General features: G+C 34.7%; 1 protein-coding gene across 10 annotated transcripts in view; it reads left to right on the forward strand.

The window, feature by feature from the left end:
* The window catches only part of KDM6A (lysine demethylase 6A), a 208,997-nt gene that overhangs the window by 167,220 nt on the left and 29,026 nt on the right, over window positions 1-12,751 (forward strand). For all 10 annotated transcript variants that reach the window (XM_032620736.1, XM_032620727.1, XM_032620729.1 and 7 more), the window contains 6 exons: window positions 3,998-4,127; window positions 5,574-5,679; window positions 6,481-6,686; window positions 8,724-8,788; window positions 8,862-8,936; window positions 9,466-9,614. In XM_032620736.1, the coding sequence (XP_032476627.1) occupies window positions 3,998-4,127; window positions 5,574-5,679; window positions 6,481-6,686; window positions 8,724-8,788; window positions 8,862-8,936; window positions 9,466-9,614 (731 nt within the window). The remainder of the gene's footprint in view (window positions 1-3,997; window positions 4,128-5,573; window positions 5,680-6,480; window positions 6,687-8,723; window positions 8,789-8,861; window positions 8,937-9,465; window positions 9,615-12,751) is intronic.

Consider the following 12,751-nt stretch of genomic DNA (forward strand, 5'->3'; position numbering starts at 1 on the left):
AATGTTTAAAATGCCTTCTGGTCTGTGTTTTATTTTCCATTGCTCTTCATTACTTTCTGTCACTTGTTTTTAACTATTCAGCTGTTATCTTTAATTATTGTGGCACAGATTAAAGCACAAATTACATCTTTTTCATATTTTATTATTTCCTTTGTATTGCCTATTGGGTCCACATTGCTGGCAGCATTTTCCTCAGTGGCCTGCAAAGTGATAACTTCTGTAATTAAATTAACTGCCTTACCAGATTTTTTCATGTCAGTGACTTAAAACCACACTGGATGATCTCCAAGTCAGGCTAAATTCTTCTAAAGCATACAGTGAGATCCCTGAATTTCTAAAATATAATTCTTTAGAAAATAAGGTTTTTATGTTAGTCCTTTTGTCTAGATGTTACACTATCACTCACTTCAACTCTGGGCCTAAAGAGAATAGGCGTGTTTTAATATCCACATCAAATGCTATACTGAGCTCTCCTTGGATGCAATGCCTTGGCTTGCTGCCAATTTGTACTGCCCTCTACCTGCTCTCCACTCAGCTGCTGGGACCTCTGTCCCATTTCCTAGGTAGTGCTGCTGCCACTCAGCTGGAGCAGGGTCTTCCTCCCTCTTCTATTCGCTATAGTCTCAGGAAAGTTGCTAGAAAATGGGGGAAAATGTAGCGGTCCAAAACTAACATCATGGACCATATGGGACCTAAGGGTATTCTGGAAGAATATTGTCAGAAAGAGTTCCATGGAGGTGCAAGTTATAAACAGTATACAGTAGCAGTTACCTTAAGTTTTCATTCATAAAGTCTTATGCTGTGGGTAACTAGGTGTGATGGTGTTTAATATATTAAAGATTATACTCTTTTCCATCTCAGTTTTGAGGTGTATATAAATGTTGACTTCAGAATTTTAAAGTACATTTTTAGAGATTTATTTTCAGCTCTTAACTCTTAAAGAGAATTTGTAGTAGCTAGATACACCAAAACACTATAGACCTGTGGGGTTGCTTGGGTTATTTCAGTAAATTTAGGCCTCAATTTATTAATGAAGAGACAAGAAAAAAATGCTCTGATAAAGTGGAGATAAAAATCTCCTGAGGCTTAGAGAAAAGTCAAGGTGGCAAATGGTATGTGTCATGTTGTTTGCCATTTCTGTTCTGTTGGTAGTGTCCTGAGCTGGGCAGGGGTCCAGAACTTAGAAGGGGAAAGTGACATAGGTGCAAGAGACTTGATGTTTCTGGTGTAGGAACTTCATAACAAAAGATAATTAAAGTGTAGGTCAGTTTTTCTACAGAGCTCGGTTTCATTTCTCTACCAAATGATGAGGGTGAATTTGAAATTAAGTTTAAGCCAAAATTTAAAATAATTGGGCAATGACTAATTTCTTCTTACTCTACTTTGCTCAGGGAAAGAGTTTCAAGATGGGAGAAAAGGATTTAAAATGGGATATTGTCTAAATCCTTTCCAGCACCTGCTTCTTTAACTTTAATGCCTTTCTCCACTTTGGATTATTGTATTAAAGTTTCATTATTTGGCTTGAAGTATTATAAAGTGTTGGGCATTTACGTGTTCAGAAGATAAAGTCTGTTCCTGTTATCCACATCTCTGTCTTTGCGTTAGCATTTTCAGTGGAAAAAGGTTATAGTCACTATATAGACAGCTACCTACATCAGTTCCTTAAGGGAAGTTCCTGTTTGTTCCAGACTTGACCTCAGTAGGCAGGGAATCAATGTTTGAAATACAGTAAGAAACTGCTAGATACAGTTTGATTGCATAGTGCATTCTCAACTACCCTCTTATTTTCACATATGTGGTTAGTCTTTAAAGTGTTCGTTATTTTTAATCTGACTTTTTGTTGGGTTCGTCTTTGTGGTCAGTGCTATACATCAGAAGGCGGTTACAATACTTTGGCTTCCTTTTTGTTTAAAAATTGTAATTGCAGCATTCAATGGTTGAGTCAATTTCAGCTCCCTTAGTCATGCCTCACTTTTTTTTTTCTATTTTAAAATAAAGGCAGCTACAGCTTTCTTTGTTTTATTTACTTTCTCATTTGCTTTTTTCTTTTAATTGTTACAGAATTGTAGAAATGACAGAAGCAGAATTCTGCTAATCAATCAAACCCTATTTTCTAGCCTCATTTCTCAATGTCCAGAATGTTGTAGAAGCTTAAATTTTTGTGTCATGTTTAACTAGTATGAGATGCTCTTTTATGGTACAGTTTTAATACTCGGTCCATATCCTTAAAATACTTGGTCCAATTCCTTAAAATATTAATTAGTACTATACAGTATGTCCATCTCCTGCTCTGGCAAACAAATTTTATGTATTTGGAGTCATATTTTGTTTAAATTCTAAAGTTGAGGAGTGGTAGATACACAATTCAGCATGAAAACTTAATTATTTATGTGGAAATTGTAAGTGAATGTTTTATCTTGGCATTGGTTTAATGATAATTGAATTGTTTCCTTACTAGTCCCAGCCAAGTATTTTCTACTGCCGTGGAGTTTATAAGTTAATACCAATTTTATACCTAAATTTAAGAGGTTAGATGTCGTGTCTATCTTTAAATGTACAGGGCACTCCTACTTTGTGGAGAGATATATTGAAAGCTGGTAATGAGTAGAATATTCATTTATTTAACCTTTAACCTTAAATGTTAGTTGAACTTAAAATTTCACTTTAATGACTATTTTCACGTACTTTTTTTTAAAAAAAAGTTATTTTAAACTTAATTCATTCTTTGATACTTGTCTTGAACTCTTGTTTTTGCTCGAGTTGAGAAAATTTAAAAAGGGTCACCCGTGATGCTATAGTGTAACATCTCAAAAGTGTGTAACAGTGAAATTTCAAGCCTTAAGTTTTCATTAGAGCCAACCAAAACAGGCTGATTGTAAGGTTTTTCCAGTGCTACAAAAGCTACAAAATTCCACCGCTAGAAAAACAGCAAAATAAGAAAAATTAATTTTGATTCAACCTTTATTCTATTATTTATGATGCAAATTTGCTAGTGCCTTCTTCAGTAAATAAAATTACTAAGTTTTAAACTCCCTACCATAATTACAGTTTTCAAATTCTTATCTGAAATTTTAATATATTAAGAGTATTTGATAGTTTAATGTAATGATTAGTTTTGAACTTGTAATAATTGGGTGAGGTAGGTTAGTTACTCTGGAATGATTTGAAAGCTCAAAATTATATCTTGCTGATTTTCTGAGTTAGGTAGAAACATTAGGAAATTGGAAATATCTTTCTTTTTCTTTCTTACACTAAAAGAATTGCAGTTTGGGAATAATTCTACCATATTTTAATAATCTGTAATTTAACAAACATGATACCTTCATTAAAGAAAAAGAAACACCAAATACTAGTAAGTAATAATTATATAGAGTGTCAGCTAATGGATAGCAACTATATGCCTCATTTTAAAAATTGGTATAATTAGCTATAAAATTTAGTAGGTTGGAGTCTTGCTGAATTTTGCCAAGGAGTTACACGGAAAATTCTTTCCACCATTTGAGAAAAGAAAGGAAAAGGTCTTTTCAGGTTTGAGAATTGTCACTCAGATATTCCAGTTATAGTTATTGAGATGAGACATAGAAAGAGAGATATATTCTATTTTTACTATTACCTAGACCTTTTTTGGTCAAGTTATTGTTTTTACATTTAATGGAAAGAATCCGATGGTGGAAGTTGGTGGAGAGAAAACTGGAGTTTGTGTTTGTTCTTCAGGTAAAGAAAATATATTGGAAAATTACCAGTGAAATAAGGAAATATCATCAATAATTCATGTGTTGTAGTATCTTTTCTATTACTTTTCTTCAGTGGGAGATATAGGAATCAAGCTAAGTAATTACTAAAATGAATAATTGTTCTCAGCTTCTTCCTGGTGGATCCAAATCTCATGGATTTGTGCAACTACCCAGTAATTTAATTAGGACTTAATTCAGGATTTTTTTTTCTGTTTTCTAAATAGATGTACAGCTGATTTATTCTCCCTTCTTCTTTTTTTAAGGAATCTAGGTAAAAATGGCTTATCTAACAGTAGCATTTTATTGGATAAATGTCCACCTCCAAGACCACCATCTTCACCATACCCTCCCTTGCCAAAGGACAAGTTGAATCCACCTACACCTAGTATTTATGTGAGTCTGAATTGACTGTCTAGAAGTAAATCAAACCAGTGTTTGCACCTACCTGTCTTTCATAAAATCTTGCTTTAAATCAATATGGATGCCCTTTAGGAAACTTCAGAATTATTGGCAGCAGCTTGAATGTTTCGGGGGAAAAAATGATATATTCAAAAAGATTTTGTAATAGCATTTAAAACGTGCCTTCTCAGCTATTAACTGCGGTTACATTACAGTAGTGAGAAATACTTTTTACTGCACCCAATTTTGAGCAGATTTAGGCAAAAGCTACCTAAAAGTGTAACTTCTTTTTGCGTAAGCTGTGTTTTAAATCTGCATTCTACTAGTTGTAAGGATCTTAACATTCATTCTGTTTATACATCTACCAAAAAAAAAGATATTTACCTTCAAAAAAATGTTCGAGAACATAAAATGTGATAATAAATATGTCATTAAAAAGCTTAATAGATTATTTAAAACTGGGGATTACTTTTACTTAATGGACATTTAGACATGTGGTATAGGAAGTTGTTAAGAGTTCAATCAAAGCAACTCTTATTTATGTTTCTCTGAAATAGGTCCTCCTACCCCATTTCCTTCCATCTTCCCACTTCTACCCCAAATGAAGAAATTTTAAACTATTGAGTGTTTTTGGAGATTTGACCCTATTTTCACCCTCCAGGAGCCAACTGTTTATCATATTAATCCTTTAGTATGTAAGGGAAGCACTGGGATACACGTGTAATAAAACTTTTATACTGAGGTCTGAGGGGGGAAAATGCAAAATTATTATTTATCTTTTACGGGTTGTCTTCTTCAGCCTGCTTTCATTTTGGTAATATTATTTTAAATGCTGATTTTTTTTCCCCTCTCTTTTGTGGTAAGAGAAAAACCACATAACATAAAATGTATCATCTTCACCATTTTTAAGTGCACAGTTCCATAGTGTTAAGTATATTCTAATTGTTTCAAAACAGCTCTCCAGAACATTTTCATCTGGCAAATCTGAAATTCTATACACATTTTAAAAACAGCTCCCTCTACCCTGGTCTCCCCAGCCCCTGGTAACCACCACTTTACTTTCTGTTTCTGTGAATTTGACTACTTTAGATACCTCATATAAGTGAAATTATACACAATTTTTCTTTTTGTAACTGGTTTATTTTCACTTAAAGTGTCTTCAAGATTCATCCACATTGTAGCATGTGATAGGACTTTGTTCTGTATCTCTCCCACGTATTTTGTTCAAGATACAATGGACAAGAGAAATGTATGTGGTTACTAATTACAATTAGAATCAAAAGACATAGTGATAAAATGCTATAAAACATAAAATAGGAATAACGACACATAGGATGTATTATTTATTTAAATTGCAGTAAATAATGAATATAAATTTGGCGTAATATTTTCTAAAAGGTCTGCTTTATGGAGATCTAACAATACGTTTTAATTTTACAGTTGGAAAATAAACGTGATGCTTTCTTTCCTCCATTACACCAATTTTGTACAAATCCAAACAACCCTGTTACAGTAATACGTGGCCTTGCTGGAGCTCTTAAGTTGGGTAAGCTTTCAATAAGAAAAAGGAAAAGTGTATATATTTCCTTTACTGTCTATTAACTTCTAAAGCACTGGCAGAAACTTTTTTCTATTCTTTTGTAGTTTTTCGCATTTTCATTTTAATGAGTGTGAGAGAGAGAAAGAGTACTTATTACTTCTTTAATCCATAACTTGAAGATACGATGATAATGGTTAAATTAACTTTTGTTGTTTTAATTTAGCTTTTATTTTCATCCAGTTATATAATTACAATTATGATTTAGGTTGACTAATAGAAGAAATTTTTAAGATAAAATATAGGTAAAATTTGATATTACTAATAAGTACTGTAGCCCCCTAAGTGGTTCCTGTCACCTGCAGAGATTGAACAAACAAGTGAATCTTTAGCCCCTGGCCCCTTGATTATTCTCCTTCTGTTGATGGCATGACGATTAGGTCCAGGGCTTCAGCGTATGGTTGTGCAAATCTGACACAAAGCTCAGGGTGTGCAGAGTTCCTGGTTAGTTTTTAGGGGGATTGGATAGAGCACCATGAAACATTTTCCTTTTTTTTCTTTAAAAAAAAAACACACTTTAAAAATATTATTCCACTAGTTTTCTATTTTACATTCGGTAGTGTATATATGAGGGTGGGAGGAAGATGCAAGAGGAAGGGGATATGGGGATATATGTATGCATATAGCTGATTCACTTTGTTATACAGCAGAAAGTAACACTGTAAAGCAATTATACTCCAGTAAAGACGTTAAAAAATATTATTGCAAATATAATTTTTATTTATTAACTACATTTATTTATTTATGAAGACCTGGGACTTTTCTCTACCAAAACTTTGGTAGAAGCTAACAATGAACACATGGTGGAAGTGAGGACACAGTTGTTGCAGCCAGCAGATGAAAACTGGGATCCCACTGGAACGAAGAAAATCTGGCACTGTGAAAGTAATCGATCTCATACTACAATTGCTAAATATGCACAGTACCAGGCCTCCTCTTTCCAGGAATCATTGAGAGTAAGTATTTATTTCCTGAAGATGATTTTATTTTGGAGATCATTTGTTTTATTATTTTATAGTTTACTTTGAAAGGGCGCTTTACTTTTGTAAACATCTCATTTTATGTTATATAAAATAGTTATTATTATAACATACTTTATAAGTGCTATCTGGTTTGCTCTTACTAAGTCTAAGCAAACCTATGGGTTGATAAATATTGTTACTTTCTAGTGAGATGTCTCCCTCATTTCTGGGATATTTCTGTTTAGAGAAGGGTTTCTTAACCTTGGCGTTATTCACATTTTGGGTTGGGTAATTCTTTGTTGTGGGGGGCTGTCCTGTGTATTGTAGAATATTTAGTAGCATCCCTGGCCTCTACCTTCTAGATGTCCCATAGCACACCCCTTAACCCCATCCCAGTTATGACAATCAAAAATGTGTACAGACATGCCAAATGTGCCCTGTAGGGCAAAATTATCCCTGATTGGGAACCACTGATATTAGATGATAAACTAAATCGTAAGTTTGCTTTATGCTTGCAGAGTCCCTTGTCTTATTCCTTCCCGTTAAACTCTACCAGGTTAGTATTATCTGATATATAACTCCCCCAGGAAGCATTACCCATCTCGGTTTGAAAGAGAGAACTCCAGGAGAGGCAAAAATTATTTCAAAATATACAGAAAATAAAAGAATAAAACTTTGAAAAATAATCAGGATTATTATTAAAAGACTCATAGGACTTTCAGCAATGAGGCATTATTAAAATCCTTCAACAATGAAGTGAGAACTTTGAATTCTCCTATGAAGTGAACATAAAACATCCATAAAAGTGAGTTTATTAAATGTATTACTCAAACACTTATCTGTACTAAGTTGTTCTGTACATATCCCACAGCTGAAATTTAATATGCGCCTGCAAGTCTTTAATTTGTAGTTCATTAGATTTGCTTATCTCTGTTTAAAATTTTCAAGTTCACATTTTCAATCAAGGCAACATTTGTACCTGCTAATCATATATTTGTGTTCCTTTCTTACCACCACTCCCCATATCCTATAGAGAAATTCATTTAATAAAAACTATCCTGCAACTTTCATGAGTTGCAGTGAATTTGTTGTCCATATAAGTCTCTCTGGTTCAGACTTTTGAGATACTTCAACTCCGTGGTAGTATTACGGTCAGAAAAGAATAGATAGTAAGCAGGATTCAGAGATCATCAAAGGAGTATTTGGAAGAAGAAGATGAGAGGCATGGTACTTAACTGGAAAGGGATCCATAATCAAAGAAACAGTGATTTCTTATATGTGCCTTGGAGGTATGGACCATTATGTGTGGAAAATTTGACAAATGTTTAAAAAACATACACATTTAGAAGGAGGGAGGCCAAAATGTCACTAAGTATAGTTAACTCAGAAATCGTAGGACAGTATTAAGAGATACCATGTCTGTGACACAGAAATCATAAATAATAGTAATACTTTCATTGAAAAGCACCTATATTTATCCAACACTTAATTTACTTAATAATGTTGTAAATGTTTATCATTCATGTATAATTCATTGTGGGGGAAAGAAAAGATTTAACCCAGGAAGAACTTCTTCCGTTTGTCTGTAATAAAGAATAGAGAACATCTTACCCTCCCCCCTTCTCTGTGTATTCCATACATATATAGCTACATACACACGCACACACCTCTGTTAGTTTAGGAAATTTATAATCAAGATTGACACTTCTTAGGCCTCTCAGCTTTCCTTAAATTTCCTCTCTTGAAAATGGGCCAAGAATGAGAATCCCTAGTTTTCCCCCTTATAGAAGAATATTAATAAGGAAGAACTCAGGATAACTTTGTGGCCGATGGAGGAGGTTGGATACCATGCCAGTGAGCTTTGACTTTTCTTGGCTTTCTATTTAATGTGGTCTTTGAAGAAATTTTCATGTGAAAGAGGTCTGTAGATAACACCACTGATCTATATGTAAACTTTTCAATTGTATGATGGAAAGGATATCTGGTTGTAGAATACATATTAAACTGGATTGCTTTTTGCTTAATCTATAGGAAGAAAATGAGAAAAGAAGTCACCATAAAGACCACTCAGATAATGAATCTACGTCTTCAGATAAGTAAGTCATTTGTAATGTCCACTTAGTATTTCTGTTTAAAAGGCATGTTTCTAATATTATCTCTCTTTTTAAGTTCTGGGAGGAGAAGGAAAGGACCCTTTAAAACCATAAAGTTTGGGACCAACATTGACCTGTCTGATGACAAAAAGTAAGTCTTCATAGTAGTGTTTCTGTGAACTGATGCAAAGAGGTTTCCTATTAGCAAGACTGAGAATTTTCTACAACTTTCTCTTCTGTTTTGTTCCTTGTCATTTTTCTAAGTTGATATACAAGTTTTAGCCAAATTATTTTTGCTAGGCTTTGTGATTATTTTCTTTGACTTAAAACTCTTGTACAAATTTTCATCAAGACCTTTCTATATGTAGTTATACAACCATAAAATTATATTTATAATTATATAAAATATATTTTTAAAATAGAATTATACAACAATTATAAAAATAGGGAAGTCACGTTTTTTCTTTTATTTACTTAATAATTTTTACGCTTTTTGTTAGGAAGTTTTCTTTGCAAAATTAAAAAGTTTAAGCATTCCAGGGTTTCCTATGCAAAAGTAAAATATTTGTAGATTTGATTATTTTTCTGATTGGAACACAAGATTTTTGAAGAAATGGTTAACTTCTACAAATATTTATAGCAGGGTTTCACTCTTGATCTGATATGATACTTTATTGCAGGTGGAAGTTGCAGCTACATGAGCTGACTAAACTTCCTGCTTTTGTGCGTGTCGTATCAGCAGGAAATCTTCTAAGCCACGTTGGTCATACCATACTGGGTATGAACACAGTTCAGCTATACATGAGAGTTCCAGGAAGTAGAACACCAGGTAACTTTTATGAACTAACATATTGACACACAAATTGATCAAAATGTGAAACATGCAAAAGAGAACTGGATTCTTTCCATTTATAATGAATGAAACTGAAAGGCTTATTTCTATTACAAGATTTGGCTCTTTAACTGAGCTTAGATTTTTAAGATTTTTCCACTTGGTAGTATCTTTTTTGAAATGTAATATCCCTGAAACAATAGCAGTGTAATCTGGAAACACGGTCATTGGAGCACTCCTGGGAAAACAAGTCCCTGTGACTTAAAAGACTATTTTTGATCCCATCTACTGCAGTGTGACGGTTTTTTCTAAACTTATTTTTACCACAATCACAATAAGAAATATATTTTATATTATGACCTAGTGCACATGTATGTATACAAAAACATTTTCATAGAACAATACATTTTCTAATCTATTCCATTCTATTTCACTTAAAAAAGAAGGTGTAGGTTGCAATCGTCTTATTGGGTTACAATGTACAGTTTACAGCGACACTTGATGTGGAGACATTACTAGACTCACCAGAGTATCTAGTCCAGACTTTACCACTAACTAGACTTGTCACTTTGGCAAGTCACATTTCTTCTCTGGGTCTTTTATTTTTTTCTCTCCATTTGTAAAATGAAGTTACATTGGTTTTAGACTTAAAATTCTGTCCGATACTAATGTATCATCTTTTTTGTGCTCCCTTTAATTGACATGAAATTTCACAGGGTGATGTTCAAAATATTTAACAATTAGGATGGGTGTTGGTAATAACGAGTTCAGTTGTACCAATGCCTACAGGCAGCATATCACCCTCATGTGCTTGTTTGCTACTTTTTTTTTTTTTTTTTGGAGTTTTTTTTTTTTTTAGATGTTGGGGGTAGGAGTTTATTAATTAATTTATTTTTGCTGGGTTGGGTCTTCGTTTCTGTGCGAGGGCTTTCTTTAGTCGTGGCAAGCGGGGGGCCACTCTTCATCACGGTGCGCAGGCCTCTCACTATCGCGGCCTTTCTTGCTGCGGAGCACAGGCTCCAGACGCGCAGGCTCAGTAGGTGTGGCTCACGGGCCCAGCCGCTCCGCGGCATGTGGGATCCTCCCGGACCGGGGCACGAACCCGTGTCCCCTGCATCGGCAGGCGGACTCTCAACCACTGCGCCACCAGGGAAGCCCTTGTTTGCTACTTGAAGTAGCCATGGTTTGAAGACAGATCGCTTCCTTCTTTATTACCTGCTTATTTAATTGTAGCTAAAAAATTGTTTCAGAATAGGTCTATGCTTGCGTCTGGGTAACGTAGGTCAGTGGTTCCCGGTTCTGGCTGCTCATTAGAATCTTCTGGTAAAGTTTTAAAAAATATATAGTTGACTGATATCTGGAGATTGGGATCCAGGCATCCATATTTTATTTATTTATTTATTTTTGCGGTACATGGGCCTCTCACTGCCGTGGCCTCTCCCATTGCGGCGCGCAGGCTCAGCGGCCATGGCTCACGGGCCCAGCCGCTCTGCGGCATGTGGGATCTTCCCAGATCGGGGCACGAACCCATGTCCCCAGCATCAGCAGGTGGACTCTCAACCACTGCACCACCAGGGAAGCCCCAGGCATCCATATTTATAAAAAAAAAAAAGTTCTCCAGAAGATTCTAATGTACAGCCAGGATTAGGCTGTAGTTTTTGTCCTCAGGCCATTGGAAGCCTAATTTTGTGATATTTTATCCATAATTGGATAAAGTGGAAACAGTTCTGGAATAAATGGCAAAAGACCTATCTACTCCCTGCTCTGTCATTTAGATTCCAATGTAAATGCTAAGCAAGTTATTTGAACTCTCTAGAGTTCATTTTTCTTATGCATGTAGTATTGGACTGGTTCTATTAAGATTCATCTCAACCGAAATTTTCTCTCATCAATTTCAATTATTTTATGCAAATAGTATTATCCCCACATCAAAGAATGCCGTTTTTCATTACAGATCAAGGGGAAAGCAAACTTGATAGATCACTTTGTCACTTGTGTCTAGACTGTTGGGGGTTTTTTTGGTTGGTTTATAAAAAATACAGGGTATTAGTTTTTCAGAAGTGTCCTATGGAACGTTAAAGAATTCTCTAAAGAATTCCCTTAGGGTAGTGCTGTCCAATAGAAATATAATGCAAGTCACATATATGACTTAAAATTTTATAGTAACATTAATGTAAAAGAAATAGGTGAAATTAATTTTAACCCAGATATATCTAAATATTATCATTTTAACATGTAATCAGTACAAAAATTATTGGGACTTCCCCCCTTCTTTATATTGTCTTTGAAATCCAGTATGTACTTTGCAGTTGCTGCACATCTCAGTTCACATTACCATATTTCAGGTCGGTTACTGTATTAGACAACTTGGTATTAGAAGAAATGTTAATTAGTTCCATTCAGTTTTTAAAAATTATTTTGAATACTTTTTCATGGGGCAAACACTTCGTTCCTGGAGTTACCTAGATAGGTATGTTACCTGCTTTAATGGACTTTATGATCAGTCTATGTTCTAAACTAGAGATGCTCTCAGGCTCTATCCTGAAAGGTTTTTAATAAGATGATGGGGTCCCAACATCTCTAGTTTTAATTAGAGGTAAATTTTATTTGGAGTCCATGCCATGGACAATTCCAGCCATTTACCTGTGGTAAGAGACAGTTGTAAGTAAGTATATCACATCATACTATGATATATAGAAGAGTCAGAGTGTGGTGTGCACAGACAGGGTATGGCAAGAGCAACTACATTTTTCTTTATTGAGGTAAAAGTCACATAACAAAAGTAACCCCTTTGAAGTGTGCAGTTCAGTCACATTTAGTACATTCACTGTGCTGTGTAGCCATCACCTCTGTGTAGTTCCAAGACATTTTCATCAGCCCGAAAGGAAACCCCTTACCATTAAGTAGTCATCCCATTTCCCCCCTTCCCCTCAGCCCCTCGCAACCCCTAGTCTGCTTTCTGGCTGTATAGAGTTACCTGTTCTGGATGTTTCATATGAATGGAATCCTACAATATGTTGCCTTTTGTGTCTGGCTTCTTTCACTTAGCATGTGTTTGAGGTTCGTCCATATTGTATCAATGGTTCATTTCTTTTTATGGCCGAATAATATTCTATCGTATGGATATAGAACAT

This window comes from Phocoena sinus, chromosome X (assembly GCF_008692025.1).
Source record: "Phocoena sinus isolate mPhoSin1 chromosome X, mPhoSin1.pri, whole genome shotgun sequence".
Classification (NCBI taxonomy): Eukaryota; Metazoa; Chordata; class Mammalia; order Artiodactyla; family Phocoenidae; genus Phocoena; species Phocoena sinus.